The sequence below is a fragment of the Eretmochelys imbricata genome, chromosome 2, assembly GCF_965152235.1.
Source record: "Eretmochelys imbricata isolate rEreImb1 chromosome 2, rEreImb1.hap1, whole genome shotgun sequence".
NCBI lineage: Eukaryota > Metazoa > Chordata > Testudines > Cheloniidae > Eretmochelys > Eretmochelys imbricata.
The window spans coordinates 179,007,193-179,029,943 of record NC_135573.1 but is presented as its reverse complement, the minus strand read 5'-3'; the positions used below and the strand labels follow the sequence as shown (position 1 = coordinate 179,029,943).

The following is a 22,751-nucleotide window of genomic DNA, read 5'->3' as shown; positions in this document are numbered from 1 at the left end:
AAGTGGTATGTATTGAGTGGGGAAGGGGTGAGAGTCTTGAAGAGGATATTTGTGATTTAGATGTAGTTTGGGGTGGGCAGAAGTGACTATTGTAATGGTACTAGTAGCTACCATTCACTATAAGCTGATTTCTCTAAAAATGAGTTCTTCAGTCATCCTAAAAATATTGTCAACATAGAATGGCTTATTGATAGATAATGGTGAATAGAACTGTAGAGGAATTTGTCCAGTGGGATTCAGCAAAGCTTGGTGACAGGCTCAGTCCCAACAACTTCATTAAAATTTGGAAGGGGGTAAAAAGCACAAAATTAATATTACAGGTGTTACTACAGATACTACTTTTGGAGGTGCTCTCCATACCAGTGAAGATAAACGACACAGAACAAATTAGAGGTGAGAAATGTGGGCATGAAACAACCAAAACGAAATTCAAATTAAAGCAACAAACTAATAGTATAGCAGATAATAGGCTGGAGTACAGATTCACTGGCAAGCTGAAAAGTAGTAATGCTTAGAGACCTCGATGTGATAATAGACGGTAATTTAGAGTAGAATCCCAATTTTATTAACATAGATCATTTGAATGAACAGTTATAAACTATTTTTCTGCTGAATGTGCCTTCGGTCCTTCAGCCAACGTTGAAGCAGCTGTACAGGTTTGAAAAGACAGATTTGGTGGCAAAGAAGAGAGGTAGTCCTCTCAAAGAAAGAAATCAGGCACGCTATAAATTCGTTACTGTTCTTTATATACACTATCATTGAATGATTAAGAAGTTAAATTGTTCACTGTATATACTGTAATTATGAGATTTTCAATTTTGATTTTATGAACACGTTCATAACTTTGATGCAACTTTTTGATCTTATGGAAACAATCCCCAGTTAGCCCGTAAAATGGGGTACTAGTGGAATTATTTAATGCCTTATAACAGTAAAACTGGCCAGTGTGACTTTAGGTAGTATTGTTACAAGCATGTCATGGGGAAGGGAAGTAGTAGTCCTTTTTTATATGATTAGTGAGACTGCATTTTTACTTTGCTATGACTGTACATCATTTTACAGTGTTCCCCAGTGCACTCATCCCAAAATTCCTGTCCTGAAGCACTTAGTCTAAAGGCATAAGCAGGTAAATATAGACATTGTAATAACAAGATGTAATAACTCATAATATTATCATTTTTAGGCACTTCAGTTCCACAGTGACTACTCAGAAATTATTTGAGAAGAGGATCAGAAATGATTAGGGTTTGATTTCTGAGGAATACCTAAGAGCTGTGTATTGTAGTAGTGTAGCTGAAGGTTAACAATATCAAGGATGGAGAAATCAAGTAATGAGATGACATCAGAAAAAAAATCAGAAGCAAAATCAAGAAGATTTTGTTGATGGTGAGACCTACATTGTTAGTCCATGAAACATTCAAGGGAAATGGTGAAACTCACATTATTTTGGACACCTGAACGTAAACTAAACAAAACACTGTAGAATTACCTGCAAGAAGTGTCTGCACAGCAGGAGACACACAAGACACAACCAAGTCTTTTCCAGCTCTTAATTTCTTAGATGATGCATATCCTGGTGTAAGATGATCCAGTTGGACAAAATATTAGTAAGTAGAATTGAGGGACAAAATATTAAAGTAGAGGTGATGGGGAGGAATGAAAACAACTTCTGCAAAAAAAAATCTATAGATATGTTTAAAATATTGTTTGGCATGGAACAATTTCCTCAACTTTTGAAAAAATGAGAAAGGTGAAGTTATTATTAAAGTTAACATTTTTGTCATAGGTATTTTTAGTAAAAGTCATGGACAAGATGTGGGCAATAAACAATAAATCATGGAAACTTGAGCCTTGCAGCATGGGGCAGGAGCTGAAGCCTCACCACGCGGGGCTGAAGTTGTGGAGATCATGTAAAATCATAGAATCTGTGACTGACTCATAGCCTTCGTTATAATGTTTAACTTTTCCTTTTACCACTCTGTCTTTTTGAAAGTTGGGGAAATTTTAAAAAGTTGAATGGGGAGGGGAGATTTTTAGTCTGTTAAATTCAGTGGCAAAAAAAGCAGAGGGAGCAAAGACAATGATATTAATTTTGAAAGTGTTTTTAAAAATAAACACAATGAAAACTTCAATTTGAAACAAAATGCAAACTTATTTAGTTATGAATAGGGCCATGAAATATCTGTTATGGACCATGAAATAAACCCTTCCCCATGAAATCTAATCTCCCCCTTGCTCCTGCTTCTAGCTGCAAGTCCCCATTGGGCTGGGGAGGGACAGGACTTGTCCTTCTCCTGCATGGCCACTCCCGGTCTCCGGTCTGTGTGTGGGGAAATGGCCCACCTAGGAGTGCCTTCTCCTGCTGTAGGAAGCTCCCTGCCCAGCACCGGAGGTTCCTGCAGCTGGAGGAGACTCGTGGAATTGGGTCTGATCTCCCCCTGCTCCTGGAAGCTCCCCAGTTAGGGGACTCCTAGCTGTGAGTCCATGCTGGGCTGGGGAGAGACAGGACTTGTCCTTCCCTTGCATGGCAGCTCGGGGCAGGGGGTGGGGGAGGGAAGGGAAGAGAGCTCAGACCCACTTCCGGCTACCTTTTGGTTTGGGCCCCCATGGTTACAACACTGTGAAATTTGAGATGTAAACATCTGAAAATGTGAAATTGACCAATTAAAAAACCCTCTGGCTGTTAAATTGATCAAAATGGACTGTGAATTTGGTAGGGCCCTAATTATGAAATTTCCCATTGAGAAATCAATGTTGTTAATTACTTACCAGTTCAGAGGTTCACCTGGATTTGTTCTGTCTCAGTCAGATAGAAGACCCTTCATTTAAAGTCGCGAGGTTCTTTTGGGTCATGTTCTATGTGGGTAGTATTTTTTACCCTCAGGGGAGAAGCTCCATCTTCTCCTTGTCTTTAATACAAAACAAAATCATCTATCTAGCACACCATCATTTCCTATTAAATGAGCTGATAGTCTGTTTCTTGGCTGCAAGAGTAGATGGTCCAGCTGCCCCAAATGTGCATTCCTCCGCAGCTCAACACTTCCACCCTCCCAAGTATTACCCAGCCTTCCCAAACAGGTAAGTGGCTTTGGGAGAAAGGGGGGATAGCAACATCTATATAACAGATGACATTTTGTATAAATGATCCAGCAAGTTCTATGTCTAGTTCCAGTGCATCCAGTGTATAATTTCACGTATATGACTACTACGATCTAAGGATTCTGGTATCCACATTTTGTATACTCAGTGAATTTTGGGTAGCTTTGTGCCAGTTTATCAAGGTGCATATACTTTTTTTTTTTACTGTTGTTATTTTCCTCAATAAAGATAATAGCCACCGCACAGCTGGAGTTGGAGGGCTGGGCCGGTGCCCGCCACTGCATGGCTGGAGCTGGGGGCCTGCACCCAGGGCTAGAGCTCACTGCTGCGTGGCCAGGGTCCGGAGCTAGGGGACAGAGTCCAGGGCCGCATTGCCAGAGTGGGGGGTCAGTGCCTGCTGCCACATGGCTGGAGCTGGCATTTGCTGCTGCGTCTCAAAGGTCGGCACCTGGGGTCAGCTCCTGCCACCAGGGGTTGGCACCCGCTGCCACAGGGCTGGGGCAGTATGGCTGGAGCCAAGGGTCAGCACCTGCCACTGCGTGGCCAGGGGTCAGCACCTTGGAGCCTGGGACTGGAGCTGGGGACCAGTGCCTGCTGCTGCATGGCCAAAGCAGGGAGGGCCGGCGTCCAAAGCCCCACAGCTGGAGGCTGGGGCCACATGGTTGGACACAGGAACCGGAGTCACGGGTCGGTGCCCAAAGCCCCAAGGCCAATATCTTGAAGTCCAGCCGCTGGAGCTCGCCGCCCAACCACCCTAGGGCTGAAGCCTGAGCCCTGTCATGCCCCCACCGACCCCAGTGGGTTGAGAACTCACCTTGCTCATGCAGCGTTGTGCCTCGCCTGTCTCCAGAGGCTATGCAGGGAGGCACAGCCAGGAGCAACAGGGAGGAAGGGAGAGGGGCCAATGCTTTGCCCCACTCCCTTCATCACCACTCAGGAGACTGTTGTGGCTGCACAAAAAGCCACTGGTGGCCACATTTGAGAAACACTAGAATCTGTGTCCTTAGAGAAGGATTGAAGGATTGTAAGAGTCTTTTCTTTTTTTTCCCTCCCCCCCCCCCCTAATTTAAACAAAAGCGTTCCCTTAACTAAAGAGAATATCTTGGCAATCAAACTTATATTGCAATAAGTTTGATTTGCAAATGTGGGGTGGAGAGTGAGAGAGAGACAATGAGACAGTCTATTGCTACTATACCACAACATTAAACTTTTCTTGTTTGAAAAGAGGAAGGGGTTGGTTTTGAAAATCTTGTAGGCAGGTGTGATATTTTCCTCATTCCATATTTTTTAAGGTACTGGACATCTAGTGCAATTTTGGGCATTGAAAAGACAAAATTGGTCCTCTAGAATTTTTTGAGCCTCAATAGACAAACATCTCTGACAGAGAAGAAACACTGTAATGAGAGCTCACCCTTCTCTCCAAATAGAGTCATAGAAGTTACTGTAATTCTTCCTTCATTTTGGTTAGTGGAACTTTAACAAAGAGTCCCTGAGAGCCTTCTCAAGCACATTGTTCCTCCTGCTAATTCTGTCCCAGATACTGTTTTCTGGTAGTACTCTGCAGCTCTGACATGGAGTGCAGTAGAAAAACTCTCACATGCATAGTTGTATGAGTGCTGGATATCTTACTGTATATATACACCCTTTCTGTGCAGTGTTGTTACTTTTGTATTTTTAGCATAAATCTAAATGTGATACTTAAATACCACTTCCTTTCTCTCCTAGAATAGTTACTTAATTTTACTTTCACTTGACTGAACTGCTGATATGTGCTTTGACCTCTTCTTTCTCTAAAAATAGTAATAGTTTTATTATTTGATGAAAAACGCTTGAACATATTTTCCTGGCTGTTTTTAATTTACTTTAATATTGTGTCCTTCTCTTTGTGTAAGAGACAGAATGGTAGAAGATTAGAGTCTTAGTATTATAAGAAGTTGTACTATAGGTCCCAACTTGAGACATCATGCATGTACAGTGAATAGGACAAAAAAATTGGGGGGAGAGGTGTATTGGTAGGGGAACAAGTATATAAAAATATGACCTGGGTTTTTTTCTAAGCATGGTTTATCTATTAATTGGCTTTTGTTTTTGTGATTCTTTTCTTCAGTATTAGTTGTTGGTGGATTTTACCAGATGTCATTTTTTTGAGCATAAGCAAAAGTTAATTTGTAGTCACTAGGCAGCAGTTGATGAGAACATTTTTCTTTATTTTAAGTGGGTTTTAGGAGAGTTTATGAAGTTCCAAGTTAGAGTTCGTATAACAGACGATTTAACTATGTATCTGACACTGAAAAAATATTGCAACCCTGACTCAACTAACTTAATTAGTTCCATTATTTTTCATTTGACTGGGATTCTTGAATACAACATTTGAGGATCTCAAGAGTATTTGATTTCCTCTTGGGAATTTTCACTTGCACTAGTTTTATTTCTTCTTGGGTGGCTTTTAAGAAATGGTTTGTCATTGGGCTTTCAAAAGTTATGGATTCTGTTACTTCCTATTTTTTATATATATGTTGTATTCAAGAATCCCAGTCAAATGAAAAATAATGGAACTAATTAAGTTAGTTGAGTCAGGGTTGCAATATTTTTTCAGTGTCAGATACATATATATATTTTAACCCTGTTGACTTCTACAGTTTAACTTTCTTGGGGTTGAAGTGTTGCAGTTTTCTTGGAATTGGGGGAGGGGAGGGGGTGAGTTTCACTACTTCACCCTATGTGTGACTTAATAGAGAACAACCTGTACAAAAAAACCCCAGTCTTTGATTTGTAAAAGAATATACTGAGTACAGTATACTCCTGTTTATCCAAAACCTATTATCCAAACCTCCATATTGTTCAAATCCCTTAGTTGTCCACCAGCAGGAGATACATGCCCTCTGCAGAGGAGACAAGGAAGGGGTTTGGATAACAGAGCAGAGATTTACACCCGCACCCAAGGCTAGGAGAAGCCCCTGGCCGCAGCGGAGGCTACCCTGTTGCTGACTGGCTCCTGTAACAGAACGGGGACCACAGGGAGCCCTCTGTGGCTGGGCTGTCACAGGAGTGAGCAGGGCCATGATAGTGGAATTGCTGAGGGCTCCCTGTGTTGCCAAAGGGCTGGTGACAGCTGATTCCTGCAGGCACAAGGTTGTGAGGGTGGTGTCACTGGCACTGCAACAGCACAGGGAGTCCTCTACAGCCTTATGTCACAGGAACGGGGCAGAGCAGAGACCCCTGGCCAGGACTGTGAGGAGGAGGAGAAGCCCCCAGCAACTGGGGAGGCAACCCTGCTGCTGAATGGCTCCTGCCCTCTCAATTATCTGAGCTGCCCGATTATTTGAATAAAATCGGTCTCCCCCATGCTATTCAGATAATTGGGAACATACTTTACTTCCTAAGTCGGCTACAACTGTTTTGTATCAGAAGATGCATAATCTTCAGTTGCAGAAATTGTTTTGGAATAAATATAACACATTTTTTATTAATACTGTTGGAGAAAACTAATCTGTTTTTTATATCTGTTGAAACATATGACCACCTTAGTCAGCTGTCTTTGAGGACATTTCCGGAAAAAAGTGCAACAGCAAGTGGTAGAAAAAACCCCCTGCAGCTGCTTGGTATATGAATAAATGTATCAGTTTGAGACACCCGAGAGCACTTAATATACAAATGCAGCATAGTGAACAGACTTAGGCATCTGTTGACCTTTATATGTTACCATTAAGTTCTATGTATTATAGCTTCACAGAGATACACACTGGTAATGTAACGTGGTGTAAACTATGGGGCAAGATTTAAGATATCGGCTCAATAGAACAGGATACCCAGTAGTAGAGATGTCAATAGTTGTAATGACCCTTTGACTTGTTCCTGTTTCTTTCCCAGCCAAGTCAGTCATACCCTGACCAGTGATAAGTGTGGATGGCAGACACCCTACGTTTAAGAAGTTGTACCAAATAGACCTCTGTTCTCTTACAACTTGTCTAAACACAGAAGTCACACTGGTTTAACTAAAGATGTAATGTTGCTTCAGTTTAGTTAAACCAGTGGATCTTTGTGTACATTTAGACCGGTTTAGCTAAATCAATCTAACATTACATCTTTGGTTATATCAGTACAACTCTCTGTGTGGACCAGACCTCACTTTGCAGACAGCACGTCCCTCATTCCCTTTCTTCAAATTATCTGAAGCTTGACCTGGTCCTGAGTACTTTGACTTACTGCGTAAAAGTTTTAGATACAGTATGCTGGTGTCTGAAAGTCAAGTAATCATTCCATGAAGCAGTGATGAAAGTGATGGAAAGAGTAGGCCCGGCTAGAGAATCTACTTTTACTAATCGTTTATAGAGTTCTTTCTAAATTTGAAGTACCATGCAAGCATTAACTAATCAGTCTGCAAAACATCCATGTGAGGTATTAACCACAGTTTTGCAGTTGGAGACAGCAAGACAAGCTGAAGTAACTTGCGCAAGACCACCCAATCAATCAGTAGCAAACCTGAGATTAGAGTTTGAAAATTTACAACTCTAGACTATGTTTCCTGAGATAAGGCTCACATTGCTATATATTTAAATGTTAATATCCTGTCTCAAAAAGGGATTTATAAGTGAACTTAGAAAATGTGTTAAAAGCATTTTTCAGTACACAGTTGCCAAAGAAACTCAACTGTTGGATTACAGAAAACAGTTCAGGTCTGATTAGATTAAGTTTGCTTAGTAGCAGTCAGTTTGCTATGATTAACATTTTGGATTTGTTCTTTCTAAAGACCTCTCCTCCTATATGGATCAACCTGCTAGTGATGGTGAAGCTGGGAAAAGGCTACTCTAACCACAGCCAGGATGAATCGGCTGCCAGATGATGCAGAAAATGCTCAGAGCAGCAGTCGGGGCTCCTGTCCTTCCTTGCAGGATGTCCATTCCATCAACCCAGCGCAGCTGATGGCAAGGATTGAATCATATGAAGGAAGAGAGAAGAAAGGCATATCAGATGTCAGAAGGACTTTCTGTTTGTTTGTTACTTTTGACCTTTTATTCGTAACCTTGCTGTGGATAATAGAGCTAAATGTGAGTCTTGTTTTTCAAACTTTTTTTAGATTTGTTGTTTTCCATCAGGGGTTGGTGGGCTCAGAAATGGCTAATTGCCACCATTCCCTCCAACTCAAAGTGTGTACTGTCACCCCAGTTTGACATGTTACATTATAACGAATATCTTGCCATCTAACATCAGTGAAAACAGATACCCATTTAGCTCAGCAGTGGCAACTCTGTTTTTAATTGCTGGGGTTTACACTTCATTATTATCCATTTGTATTGTTAGATCTTTTCTGACAACACTTCAATCTTAATCATAATTATTAACTATGTCAAACTAGAACAAGGAAAGTGCAGTGTACTTAACAAAGAATCAAAAAGATTCAAGCTTCCATGAATTTGGATATTAAGTATGAATTTCAGTCTAACAAGGGTTTAGTCTTGTTACCGCGTGACACATTGAAAACAATATTTTCCTGCATTGCTCATCACTTGTGAGAGATATTCCCCTCAGGGGTGCTCTCGGCCAAAGTTTGTTTTGGTTTTTCAAATAAAATATTTGCCTTGTGCCAAGTTTACTCTATGATTGATTTTTAAAATATATTAGTTTTGCTGTTGCTGAGGTCTTCTCCCTTAACTACTTTGATTAATAATCTGGAATGTATCCCCAGAAATATCAAAGTGGCTGTTTGTTGTGGGTAAGCACTGAGATTACTCAATTCAAACAGCTGTTCCTAGGTCCTGGATTTGAAATCATACCAAAAGGTATGTAATAATGTAAAGTCCCATATTTTTGGTATTTACACGTGAAACATTTTATTGTGAAATTTGGATATGAGGTGTCTCTATCTAGACCTTTAACCACATTTTTGAGGAGTTTGACCCAAGAGCAAGCTGAAACAAAAGATTTAATTTCTTAGAGATACACAATTTTGATTTTAAAATATGTCAATAAGAAAACAACTCACATGAAAAGATAGATCTAGATGAGTGGCTCTTTGTGGGAAAGAGGATATACAATCTTCAATTTGTATAGCTTATGAATCTTTTTTTAATAAATTACTGTATAGATTTACCCAGTTAAGATCATCATATTTTTGCAACTAAGGAGGTGCTCTGCTGGACGTGTTTTAGGGAAAGGAGAACATACTTGTACATGTGGTGGTTGTGTCCCAAATTAGATGGTTTTGGGAGGAAATTATTAAAGTGTTTAATCTTATGACAAAATGCTGGCTTTCTAGAGATCCCCTGTCCTGTTTACTTAATGCTCCAGTAAAGGATCTACATTTTAAATAGAATGTCAAATTATTTTTTTTAATTGTTGGCAGCTAATCTTTGTACTGCACATAACTGGAAACATGTGAGCCCTCCTCCTATGGAATTGTGGTATAGTAAAATGTGGACTATCCTTGTAATGGATAAGCCTGCGCACCAAGTGCATATGCAAGAGAAGCACCAAAAGGAGGATAGATATTTAGAAATTTTGTAGCCCTTTCTAGTTTATTCAGTGGAGGAGGGCTCCCTAGCCAGCAAGACCCGAATCTTTAGCCAGGTTCTTTGAATATTAACCTGATCCTGAATAAGTGATATATGATATAGTATGGTAATGTTTTGTTGTAATTCTTCCTCTAGTAAAAATGTAAAGAACCCACGAACACTCCAACATCACAAGATAAAAAGAACATGATTTTTTAAAAAGTTTTAAAATATCATGATTTTTAAACTAGTCTCATGACTCGGGGGTGTGTGGGTATGTGTGTGTGTGTCCAACTCTTGATTTTTAAACACTGGGTGTTGGTGCAATTGATACAGAATCTGCTGTGTTCTGGCTTCCTCACTGGTGAACAACTAGTGTGGTTTGGAGAAGACACCAGTCTTTTCATAAACCAGAAAATGTTTCTCTGCCACTTTTGGACCCGAACTGGTTAGCATCACAAGTTGTTGAACACTTGGTAGTTTAATATAAATCTCAGAGCGGATTGCTTTGTAGGAGTGCTAGGAGGGAGGAGGAAGAGGAAGTGTTTTTTTTGTTTTTTTGCTTACTTCTGTATGACACACTAAAATTGTTTTTCTCCTGACCTTATTAAGATGTTCGTTTCCTGAGGCTGAAGTGCTTACACATCAGGATATTTTTAAACTTTCGGTGCTGTGGTTATGTCAAGTGATTAAAATGGCATATTTGTTATCTCTTGTTTTTCTTACTGGTTTTTTTTCTTTTACACAGTTCTGTTTTCCAAAGGCTTTTGTTCAGGCTGGGTAGCATTCCCCAAGTTTTTTTATGTTATAAACATGGCATAAAGGCAAATAGATGCAAGAGGACAGCGTGCAGAAGGAAGGATTTTTGGCAAGTTGTCTCTGAGAATTGGAAGAGTATTTTGGAGCTCAAATTGAGAGGAGATGGAAGTGTTTAGGGTTGCATTGGCCCCTGTGAGGTATAGAGGGGGGATGGGTGTCAATGACGTAGTATTGGGAAGCATCCAATCTCCCTCGGTTCCATGCCCTTTAGCCTCCTTTGTCTGTAATATCTGTGCACTCTCCCTACTTTAGTTTTGGTCCTGTGGCTATGTGAGGAGTGTAACAATGCACTCTTCCTGTCAGTCAAGCACCACCTCTGTGATTTCAGGTTGTGCTACTTTAGAAATTAAGCAGTTAACATAATTGTCTTTTGTGTGGACTTTTCTTTGGCTTTGCAACAACCTACTGTTGCACTTGAATGGTTCAGGTGAGAATTGAAGCATCCTGTTCCAGCTGTCAAACATCTAAAGTCTCATGCGTCTGGATTGGCAGGCATGTTGTCCTTCCCGGCAAAAAGAGCCTTGTTCTCCAAACCCACAAGGAGGTCAGACCAGATGATCATACTGGGCCGTTTTGGCCTTAAAACATATAACTCTCTGGAACACAGACTTTAGGTTTTCCAAATCTTGGATTTAGAACCCACTCTGAATTGTTCATGTTTATCCATACCAATTTTTTTACACTATGAACAGTGTAATAATGGTAGCCATGTAACTTGCTCATCTCCGATACATGAGTTAGCTGTTACTGTGCAAGTCTCATTAAATTCAGTATTTGTATTCTATAAGTAATAGTGATCTATTTTCACGAGGTTGTATTGTATTGAATTTGGGTTCTTAATCTTTTTCATCCCCAACTTTCAAAAAAAAGGTGTTTGTTTTGTTGCAAATCTAAAAAGAGGTGCTGTCAACAGAAAAGCTAAATACTAAGTAAGTATACTAAAATATTGATACCATATTTTAAACTGAAAAACCAAGCCATTTAAAAACACTAGAGCGTTTAGTCTTTCAACACCCCTGTTAGGTAAGAAGATAGGGAAACAGGTAGAGCTCAAGTGACTTGCCCAAGAAGTTAATATTAATACTTGATCTCATTTTAACAGATAAACTCCTAAGATTTAAAAAAAAATGAGGTAAATTTTAGAAATGAATTGACTTTTAATGGGGCCAGAAATGGAGATGGCTTAGAGCTGCTTTCTGTAGCTCCATCATGATCATCATAAAATGGGGGAAGTCGGGGAGCTGACCCCTGCTTTTGAGAAACTTGCAAGTCGCTATCTGCTGAAACAGTCATTTAGAACTGGTGTTCGTGAACACAGATAGTGAGTGCTTCCCTGTGTGGAGTAAGGAAGTAGTGCAAGTTGATGAGGATTTGCTGTCACTGCACTGCTGTGAGGGAGCACTGTTGTGTCCTGGTAGTAGACAACAGATAACACTCCACTAAAAAAGAAAGAGGAAGACAATTTTTTTTTTCAAGTTACTCTGTCCTGATGCTCTTTGTGAGAGAATTTAAAATAATGTTTTTTACATGAGAAAGTTCTTTGGACTAGCCAACTTATGATTGGCAGGGGAATGTTGAATGAGGTGATGATAAAAGGAGCCTTAAGAAAGGGAAGGAAAAAAGGGACAGTGAAATAGCAGCAGGCCATTAAAGAGTAGTAGAGAAAATAATCTGAACACAAGGTCTTTAACAAAAAAAGGGATACATCTCGAGAGCAGGAAGATGGAAAGAGAACTTGTTGTCCCAACACAGATATAGGAGGTAATTTTTTATTGGTTTCTTGTTTTACGTTGATAGATTTAAATAACTTATTCAGCTTATTAGACATGCAAGGAATTTTGGTTTCTTGATCACGAAATGTGGCAAAATACTTAGGCCTGACTAAGTCTTCCACTAACAGTTTCTTCACTGTTATCTCAGGGTGAGAATCGGGAAGGCAGCCTCAGTAGGTCATAGAGTAATTAAAAATAGTGATAATCTTAGATCCATTAGACTTTTTGAAAATACTAAATGCATTTTGATGGAAAAAAGTACATTTGTAACAATGCCACTCCTCTAATGATGTTTCTAGAATAGTAACTTCTCTGGCCTATATGTTTCTTGTCTTGGAGTCAGGCAGAGAAATGCTTTGAAACAGTTACTTGTACAGTTACAAATGGCAAGTGTTTTAACTTCAGTAATTTCCCAGTTTCTGAAGCTGTAAATGCTAAGACTAATTTGTTCTTTTATAGGTAAATGGGGGCATTGAGACTACCTTAGAAAAGGAAGTCCTGCAGTATGACTACCATTCTTCATATTTTGATATATTTGTAAGTATTTTGTTTTAGAATTTCTTTAAAACATGCTTAATGCAAGAATTGGGATTGTTTTTTTTATCCAGAGAGGCCTTATCTTTTATTATCCCATAGTCTGAGTCCTGTGCCAGGGTTAGATTTTCTTGTAAATTAAAAGAGAGGGAAAATGTACTCTAAATCACATCTCTCTTTAAATTAGGATATATAATCTTATGTTTGGGCAATATTCCAGAAATAGATCCAGCAGTAGTGAGGGAAGAATTGATCCCAGGACAATAGCTGACATCTGTATATGTCAGGTTTGTTGCAGATTTCTGTATTTCAACCAAAGTAAATTATTATTTTAAATTTTTATTAAAATCAATATTTAGATTCTATTTTAAATATGGATGACTATAGACATAATGACCCAGCTGCTTCCCTCTACACACAGGCACTAGGAACAAGGAGGAGGGGGGGAGCAGCACCACCATTGCTCATTCACTCTCCATATGGGTGGACAGAAGCCCTCCACTCTCTCTTTTTTTTGAGACTGCAGCTTTGTGGCAGTGTGAAAGGGGACAAAGTCAGGAAGCAGTATTCTCCACAGCATGAACCATGCAGATATTCACATGCAAATAAATGCTTTTTTTGTCTTTCGATCAGCAGGATTTGTAGGCTGTGCCCCCTTTTTTTTCATAACCGTTAAGGTAATATTAGGCCTTGTCTATCCTAGAGAGAACAACTGTTGACATTGCATTTGTTATATACCAGTTGTTCCACCACTGATGGGTGCATCGAGACTACTTATCTGGAATTAGTGTAAAATGTTGCTCTCATTTCCACACTGGTGCTGCCTTATACCACTTTGGATGACATGGCTGTTATGTTCAACTGCTCCAGCAGCCAAGAGTTGTCCCCTCTGGTGCCTCCCACCATGCCACCTTCAGCAGTGCCCCTGCAGTATCTCCCATCTCATAAAGCTAAAATAGCTATCTGATCATTATGATAATCCTGCAAATAAATCCAGCCTATAGTTAAAGCTGCTTATGTAGAAAAACATATAACTTGGAATGGAAAACTCTTGATAGGAGACATTGAAATCCATAAATGATTTAGAACTTACAAGTAAAACTACTTCTGCCTCTAGCACAAATGTAATTAATCTTATTCAACTTTATACTTAGACTTGGTTGTACTTCCGAAGCTATTCTCAGCTTTGATATTTTAATTGCCAAGGGAAAGACAATTCTCTTAAATTGAAGTGTTTGCCTGTTTCAAGTTTTGTGAAATTTTTTTTGTAAACTCGTTTGAACAGATGATGCTTTACAGGTAGCATGGTCTCAAGTAGGGCCCTACCAATTTCACAGCCATGAAAAACATGGCACAGACTGTGAAATAAGCCCTTTTCTGTGAAATCTGATCTCTGCCGTGCTGCTGGGAGCACCCCAGCCTGGGGCTCATAGCTGCGTGTCCTGGCTGGGCTGAGGAGGTACAGGACTTGCCCTTCCCCTGCACAGCCACTCTCAGGGGGAGATCAGAGCCACCTCTGGGTGCCTTCCCCTGCTACAGGAAGCTCCGGGGTTGGACAACAGCCCAGGAGGTTCTTGCAGCCGGAGGCGGCTCGTGGAGGTGGGTCTGAACTCCCCCTTGGTGCTGGGAACGCCCCAGCCAGGGGCTCCTAGCTGCTAGTCTCAGCTGGGCTGGAAATGGACAGGACTTCCTCCTCACCTGCATGGCGGCTCTTGCGGGGAGGCGAGAATGAGATCTGACCCATGTCCGGGTACCTTTTGGGTTGGGACCCCCACAGTTTCAACACTGAAATTTCAGGTGTAAACATCTGAAAATGTGAAATTGGCCAATTAAAAACCCTCTGGCCATGAAATTGATCAAAATAGATTGTGGATTTGATAGGGAATGGAAGATTGGGAACTCTAATTCAGAATTCTAATCACACCTGTGCCACTGACTTATTCTTTGGCCTTGGGAAGGTTCCATAAGCTCTCTGCGTCAAATTCTTCCTTGTAAAATGTGGGTAACTCTGTGTCTGGAAAAATTATTCACATAGATCTTTGAAAATGTCCAATGCGCAAGACTAATTTTTTGGACACAGAAAATAAGAGTAAAACACAAATGAAAAATTGCAGGCATTCTCTAAAGGGAAACAAATAAGGATGACTATATGAATAGTTGTAAAACCTTTATTTCAGTAAACCTTTTAAATTCTTCAGTTACAGAAATCATTGTATAAATATGTTCATTCCCATCCCATCATTTGTAAGGTAAAATATTTAAAATATACTTACACAGTAACCCATTAGGTATTTGGCAGATTAACTATCTGAAAAGCTTAAATGTTCAGGTCCTGAACTATACACAAATGTACCATGTACCTATGCAGATTTAATGTACTTCAGCTGGGTGTCATACTGGTGCATGCTTGGAGGCCCTCATCTTGCAAACATTTAGGCATATGCTTAATTTTAGTCTCATTGACAGCAGTGTTTTATAACTGAGAAGCCAAAATGTTGAGCTTATATCTTAATAAGCAAATCCACTTTCAAAACTTTTTCCTAATAACCAAATTCCTTTCTTTGTGGTGTCCTGTTCATTTACATTACAAGCAGTTGGTATTTTCAGATAGCTGAATATCTTGCTGTTTTTTATACATTTGGAATTAACCAACAATTTTTTTCTTTTCTCTACAGCTACTGGCAGTCTTTCGATTTAACGTGTTAATACTTGCATATGCAATGTGCAGACTGCGCCATTGGTGGGCAATAGCTGTGAGTAGTAGCCAAGCACAACAGAGTTAACTAGAAATGGGTCAAACTTTGGCAAATTTTAGATGCCTCCAAACAGTATATTGAGAAGCTTCTATATATATTAAAATAAATGTAAGAATGTGCAACAGGTAGCATGCCAAACAAATGAGTCCTGGTCTCGAAAATTTTTATGATCCTTATTTGGTATACAAATAGTACAAGGTAGTGACTCCTGAAGACCCATTTCCATTCTTTGAAGAATTCCAGCTATGAATTCCTTTTTGAAATGAAAATGGGAGGGGATAGATGTGCCTTTTTTTCTTACACTTTCTTATAATGCTCTTAGCACATGTTGCTGTATTTGCCATGCCACTTCACAACCTCTTGTTCCATCTGACTTGGTTTCTTGAGACCAGAGTTTGAAAAATCCAGTTAATCACTGGAAACTAGGCAGCTTTATTCGGGGAGGGTTGTGGGAAAGGAGAATGCCATATTGATACCAGAGTTAGTGTGCAGACATTCAATTACATGCTGCCGCCCCAAACTCTTGAGTTCATGTGTTGTACTCACTTCCACTTTCCGGAGATTTTAGGCATGTTTCACTGTGCTCATCTTGTTCTGTACTCTGATTCAAAGTGCTGCCCATAGGCCCCCTGTAAAATGGGAAATTCTTAAGGTTTTTTGAGTGTATTGGAGTAAAAATACACACAGCTATTTCTGTAACTGATATGAAGAGGAGAGGGAATTTAACACATTTAATGGCTCTGACTCATACTTCCATCCGTATGGTGGTTTACAGTGAATACTGCAGGCTGTAATATAATAAAGCACCTGCTGCTGGCTCATTATATTGTAGATCCAAGAAAGCAATTTTTTTTCTATATTGTGCTGCTATATTTGTTTCATTGGTTGTGTTTGCATTTCTATGTAGAATGTTTTCAAAGGAGCAATATACAATATGTCTTGCACTAGGCTGATTCTGAGCCTGAGTCTCTTGATTCAGTAAAAGTACAGTGTTCTCTTGCTACAGGTGTACATCAAATAGAAATTGCTGCTGAATTTGAGGGACTAGTGATTTTTTTATTCTAAAGTGTGCATCTCAAAATCCCCTTGCCTATAGTTTTGACTTGTAGATTGCATCTTCCATCTTTACACAAGGGGCTGGGAGATAGCAAGCCAGACCCATCACAAGTGGTAAGCATTAGAGGAGATGCAAAAACAGATTAGGAGTTTTTCTGGAAGAAGTGAATCTCATTTTAAATCTCTTGTGTTCTCATCAGAAGAGAACCACATGATTTGCTGTAAATTGGTATTACTTGGAGAGACGTTGGACCATTGTGCATTAACAGAGCCATGTAGTGAAGGATGCATAGTGTCTGTTCACAGTATGTATAGGGCAAGTGAATACCATTAGCCCCTTGCTTTCATGATCACAAATTTCATTCACAAATTTATTTTTATTCTCTCCTATTGCACTTAGCAACCCCCCACCCCAACTTTCCCCAAAAGACTTCACTATTCATACCACTTGAAGTATTTTTCTAAGTTGTTTACCCAAATATAGTAGCTATCTGAGTGTTTGATTCTGTAAAATGGCTCGTAAAATGAATAGCAGGGTAGGTGGGTTGGTATTTGGAGTAATAGCTGTGTTTATTTTTTTCTGAATTAGGTATATCTTTAAATGGGTGATGATTTACAAAATAAGGTATCATCAATATGTAGTTAAATTACAATTTATAATAACTCAGTATCTGCACAGTTTCTAAGTTACCATCTCTGCTGTATCAAAATAGGTGTTTTGAGGCATCCAAATTAAAATGGCTACGCCCGTGGACCCTCAAATTTGAGTTGAAGTTTCAACATCCTGTCACCTCAATCTTATTAATCTGTGACCTTGTTAATTGTTGGGTAACTTTTAATGATATTGCTGTGATTTTGGATTTCATGCCTTAGCGATTAATAAATTACTGTATTGTGCTGAGAAAGTAAATCCACAGTTATTAGTGTAGTTTTAACTATTTTTAACACTGTCTTTTTCAGTTCACAACAGCAGTGACCAGTGCCTTTTTATTAGCAAAAGTAATTCTCTCAAAGGTACGTATTCAGATCAAATTCTGATTTATTTATTTAATATCATGGTTTTCTATGAGGAAAAATGTGGTGTTTTGTTTTTTCAAGTTGTTTTCCCAAGGTGCTTTTGGCTATGTGCTGCCCATTATATCCTTCATACTTGCTTGGATAGAAACCTGGTTCCTGGATTTTAAAGTGTTACCACAAGAAGCAGAAGAAGAAAACAGTAAGTTTACTTGTTATAGTCACCTCAGTTATTGCAGTCCACCTCATACTTTTTTCTACCTTTTACAATAAAAGAGTATTCTCCCCCCCGTCACACTAGCAGATTTTGAGTGGATCTGATCCTTGAGACAAAGTGGGGGAGGTAATATCTTTTATTAGTCCAATAAAAGATGTTACCTCAACCAGCTTGTCTCTCTAATATCCTGGGGCCAACACAGCTGCGATAACACTGAATGTCTTATCCTTATCTTTTCTCCCATCTTCAAAAGGAGGAGGAATTTCTATACAGAAGGAGGTGTGTTTTATCTAGTTCAGGAATGCCAAAATTACACATCATGGGAGGGCCACATTGGCAACTTGCCATAAACCCAATAGTGTGTCTTATTTTCATATATCTTTACATCTTTTAATAAAAAACATTGTATGTAGCTGGGGCAAGTACAATTTTTGGGTGAGTGGAGTGCGGAGCTGAGCTGCTGGCTCCTTCTCTTGAAGGGAGCGAAAGAGTTCAGAATAGACCAGGTGCCTCTAGTTGTTTTTGAAAAAGGATGGAGAAAGGAGAGAATAGTGCTCCTGGAGCTATTGTATCTGTCAGAGTATGGTACCAGGGCATCCTATAAACTGCTGCTCCTTCAAGAAGAGGCAAGTGAGGGGCAGAGGAGGAGCTTGGAGGATGAAGACCTCCTACAGACTTATGGAGCAAAGGTAGAGGGATTCACGTTAATCGACTTTATTTTATTTTTATATGTTTTTAGTAAGGGATAACATTAATTGGGCAGGATCTTGAAAAAGTGCACGTATTTCTACAAGAAACATCCTCTAGTTTCAACCACTGGAAGATTCAGACTGGGTAATAGTACAGTGAACCTTTTGTAATTACATAAACAATTTAAATCTGGTCTGAAACAAGTGACCGTAAGTAAATGTTTGCCTCTAGGTCAATAAATCTTGATCGTGGTATCAACAGTGGAGCTCAGTGTCTTCTCACCAAAGCACGTTACAGTTAATCCAGCACATTGGAGCACCAAATTTTTTCACCCTCTCAATCTCCCTTACCATCAAAAAGAAGATAATTAAATTAGAGGGGTTTGTTTATTTAAAAAAACCCAAAACACTAAATAGGAAAATGTAACACATCATTTTTTGCCTTGCAAATTAGCCAGTTATTTTTATTCTGTCACTTACATCACACAGGATCCCAGCAGCTAAGCAGCCTGGTGAATTCAAAGTCGAGCGTTGTTTTAAAATTAGCAGCCTGGATTTTTAAGTACGTCTTTTACAATGAATACTCATAAGCGAAGAAAAGATTTCTCATGTGCAACCTGCATCTTTTTGAGGTTCAGTTCATAGAAATTGTTGAAAACCTAAATGTGTTTTCCATTTTTGGTGGGTTAAAGGAGATAGTTATAGTTTTGTTCTATAGAAGTCTATTGTTTTGAAGTACAGTGTGCTCTTGTTTGAGTTACTAAGATTTTTAAAGAAAATGCTGTGTTCCCTGGTGTAGAGCATTGTTGTGCAGTTACTTCAGACACTCCACAGAGCTCTTTCCTTCTATTTGAGAATTCCAAGTGCTCAGTATGTCTTGGGATTTCTCCCAAGTTTGTGGTTGTATATGTTCTGTGTTTTTATGTATAATACACCGTATGAAATCTTGCTACAATAGGAATTCTGATCTGGACAGCTGAAAAAATCTCTATAATTACACCACTTGGGGGAAGAAAAATGATATTTTTAAGAACTCCTTTGCTGTGAAGAAAGATAGTCGTGTGTTCCAAGTTAAAGCAAGAATTATGGAAAGTACAATAGTTTTCTTCTTTTTCTGTGTTTTAGAAAAAGATGGACTGTAGGATACTATGATTCTAGTTAAATATTTTCATATGCATGTATTTATTATAACTAGACGTGGGCTAACCACCTGGATAAAACTACCTTGAGCCATTTGAACAGAACCCACATTTATTTTGAGATTTGAAAAAAGAGATTAACTCTATGTATTGTATTTGATTCTCACATATGTCTGTATTTTGTGGTTCCTGCTAAAATATGGAGAGAATTTCCAGACATGCTAGAAGTAAAAGCACTGGAAACCTCATGGGAGCTGCTTCTTGTAAGACTTTCAGAACAGTCTTGTAAGCCAAGAAGTGCAGGTAAACATCCAGGTGTTTGGTGCTTCCCTGCACTGAGCTGCCTAATTTTGAGGTTTACCCATGAGGTGAGGTTTTAAATTGTAGAGCCATTTTTAATTCCTCCTTTGTTTTTATTCTCCTATTGACTCATCACTTGTGATAGCCATTTTGGTCTCCGTTTTCCCACTTGCCACTAATATTTGGTTTCTTAGATTGTTGCCTCCCAAGGAACTGGTTGGCAGGATAAATTGCTATCTGCAAATAAGTGGCTGAGATGGAAAACAAGGTTCAGCTCTGATTAGAAAATAACCTATTATCACACTATGTTTGCCATTAGTTATTTCAGTGTTTAGTACAGATTCAGTGACAGTAACATTTTAAGAAAACAGGGCAGTCCCTATGGCACAGTAAATAAAAGATGGGAAATTTGAATTTGTTCAAGTACCAAAAAAAGTAGGGAGCATTCCTGCATTGGCATGGAAATGCATTAAAAGCCCTAGTACGTCTTCCATGTCCAACACCTGCGATTCTGAGACTGGCTGAATGTAAATGGAACAAGTAACATTACTAATCCACGCAGGCTCATTATGCATGATTTTCCTTTCTTTGCTACCCCAGGGCTTGAATTCATTCCCATAAGTAGAACTTCGTTAGCAAGGATATATTGTATTGCCTGGAGTGAACAGTTCACACTTTAGGGGAAAAAAAAACTGTCCAAAGTAAAGTGGTATGATTGGCACAAATTAATAACTAGAAGGTGTTCCCTATTTACTGGGTGGTATTCATAGCTTTACTCAGAATTATTACTCATCCCTTCAGCTTTACTCAGAATTACCTATCCTCATCATCAAAACAAATAGGACTGTCTGAGATTCAGACTTCTTTTCCACAGCACTCTTTGCTTCTTAGAATCATAGAATACCAGGGTTGGAAGGGACCTCAGGAGGTCATCTAGTCCAACCCCCTGCTCAAAGCAGGACCAATCCCCAACTAAATCATCCCAGCCAGGGCTTTGTCAAGCCTGACCTTAAAAACTTCTAAGGAAGGAGATTCCACCACCTCCCTAGGTAACGCGTTCCAGTGTTTCACCACCCTCCTAGTGAAAAAGTTTTTCCTAATATCCAACCTAAACCTCCCCCACTGCAATTTGAGACCTTTTCTCCTCGTTCTGTCATCTGCTACCACTGAGAACAGTCTAGATCCATCCTCTTTGGAACCCCCTTTCAGGTAGTTGAAAGCAGCTATCAAATCCCCCCTCATTCTTCTCTTCCCGCAGGCTAAACAATCCCAGTTCCCTCAGCCTCTCTTCAGAAGTCATGTGTTCCAGTCCCCTAATCATTTTTGTTGTCCTCCGCTGGACGTTTTCCAATTTTTCCACATTCTTCTTGTAGTGTGGGGCCCAAAACTGGACACAGTACTCCAGATGAGGCCTTACCAATGTCGAATAGAGGGGAACAATCATGTCCCTCGATCTGCTGGCAATGCCCCTACTTATACATCCCAAAATGCCATTGGCCTTCTTGGCAACAAGGGCACACTGTTGACTCCTATCCAGCTTCTCGTCCACTGTAACCCCTAGGTCCTTTTCCGCAGAACTGCTGCCTAGCCATTCGGTCCCTAGTCTGTAGTGGTGCATGGGATTCTTCCGTCCTAAGTGGAGGACTCTGCACTTGTCCTTGTTGAACCTCATCAGATTTCTTTTGGCCCAATCCTCTAATTTGTCTAGATCCCTCTGTATCCTATCCCTACCCTCCAGCATATCTACCTCTCCTCCCAATTTAGTGTCATCTGCAGACTTGCTGAGGGTGCAATCCGCACCATCCTCCAGCTCATTAATGAAGATATTGAACAAAACCGGCTCGAGGACCGACCTTTGGGGCACTCCACTTGATAGCGGCTGCCAGCTAGACATGGAGCCATTGCTCACTACCCGTTGAGCCCAACACTCTAGCCAGCTTTCTGTCCACCTTATCGTCCATTCATCCAGCCCATACTTCTTTAACTTGCTGGCAAGAATACTGTGGGAGACCGTGTCAAAAGCTTTGCTAAAGTCAAGGAACAACACGTCCACTGCTTTCCCCTCATCCACAGAACCAGTTATCTCATCATAGAAGGCAATTAGATTAGTCAGGCATGACTTGCCCTTGGTGAATCCATGCTGATTGTTCCTGATCACTGTCTTCTCCTCTAAGTGTTTCAGAATGGATTCCTTGAGGACTTGCTCCATGATTTTTCCAGGGACTGAGGTGAGGCTGACTGGCCTGTAGTTCCCAGGATCCTCCTCCTTTCTTTTTTTAAAGATGGGCACTATATTAGCCCTTTTCTTGCGATGCTTAGTCCCTCCTCCCCAAATCCCACCCATCAAAGAGTAAGTCCTAACTTTTTGTGAGTTCTTTTGTATTGAAATAATGTCTTGCAGTAACACAACTTACACAGACCACAATGGAAACAAACTTTTTATAATATAGTACCTTACATTCTGACTGATAGTGGTAACAATGATGCACATTTCTAATTACTGCTTTTTTTTAGGGCTCTTACTGGTGCAAGATGCGTCTGAGCGAGCAGCTCTTCTTCAGCCAGGACACCTCTCTGATGGGCAGTTTTATTCTCCTCCTGAATCTGCAGCAGGTAATTTTGTTCAGAGTGTGTATGCAGAGAATAATTTTCTGTTGCTGTTAGGTTTCCTGCAGATTCCCACAGAGCGTATATCTAATCTAAAGGGCAGTGACACAGTAATTTTATAATTTGGGTCCAGAAAATGTGATTTGAATTTATCAGAGTTTGATCTGATTTGATCAATTTGCAGTTTACGCTTCCCAGTTGTAATTTTTGCTACAATATATAAGACACTTGTTGCAAGTAAAATTCCATGTAGCATTT

General features: G+C 39.8%; 1 protein-coding gene across 10 annotated transcripts in view; it reads left to right on the top strand.

Annotated features, from left to right (window-relative positions):
- The window catches only part of STARD3NL (STARD3 N-terminal like), a 39,026-nt gene that overhangs the window by 9,132 nt on the left and 7,143 nt on the right, over positions 1-22,751 (top strand). For 4 of the 10 annotated variants that reach the window (XM_077811017.1, XM_077811018.1, XM_077811021.1 and 1 more), the window contains exons 2-7: positions 7,850-8,147; positions 12,641-12,718; positions 15,391-15,468; positions 17,488-17,541; positions 17,626-17,743; positions 22,401-22,499. In XM_077811017.1, the coding sequence (XP_077667143.1) occupies positions 7,923-8,147; positions 12,641-12,718; positions 15,391-15,468; positions 17,488-17,541; positions 17,626-17,743; positions 22,401-22,499 (652 nt within the window). In that variant the 5' untranslated portion in view covers positions 7,850-7,922. Of the gene's footprint in view, positions 1-339; positions 394-1,080; positions 1,127-1,183; positions 1,608-2,996; positions 3,079-7,849; positions 8,148-12,640; positions 12,719-15,390; positions 15,469-17,487; positions 17,542-17,625; positions 17,744-22,400; positions 22,500-22,751 lie in introns of those variants that run through there. The other 6 variants (XM_077811015.1, XM_077811014.1, XM_077811016.1 and 3 more) reach the window with 5 other exon arrangements.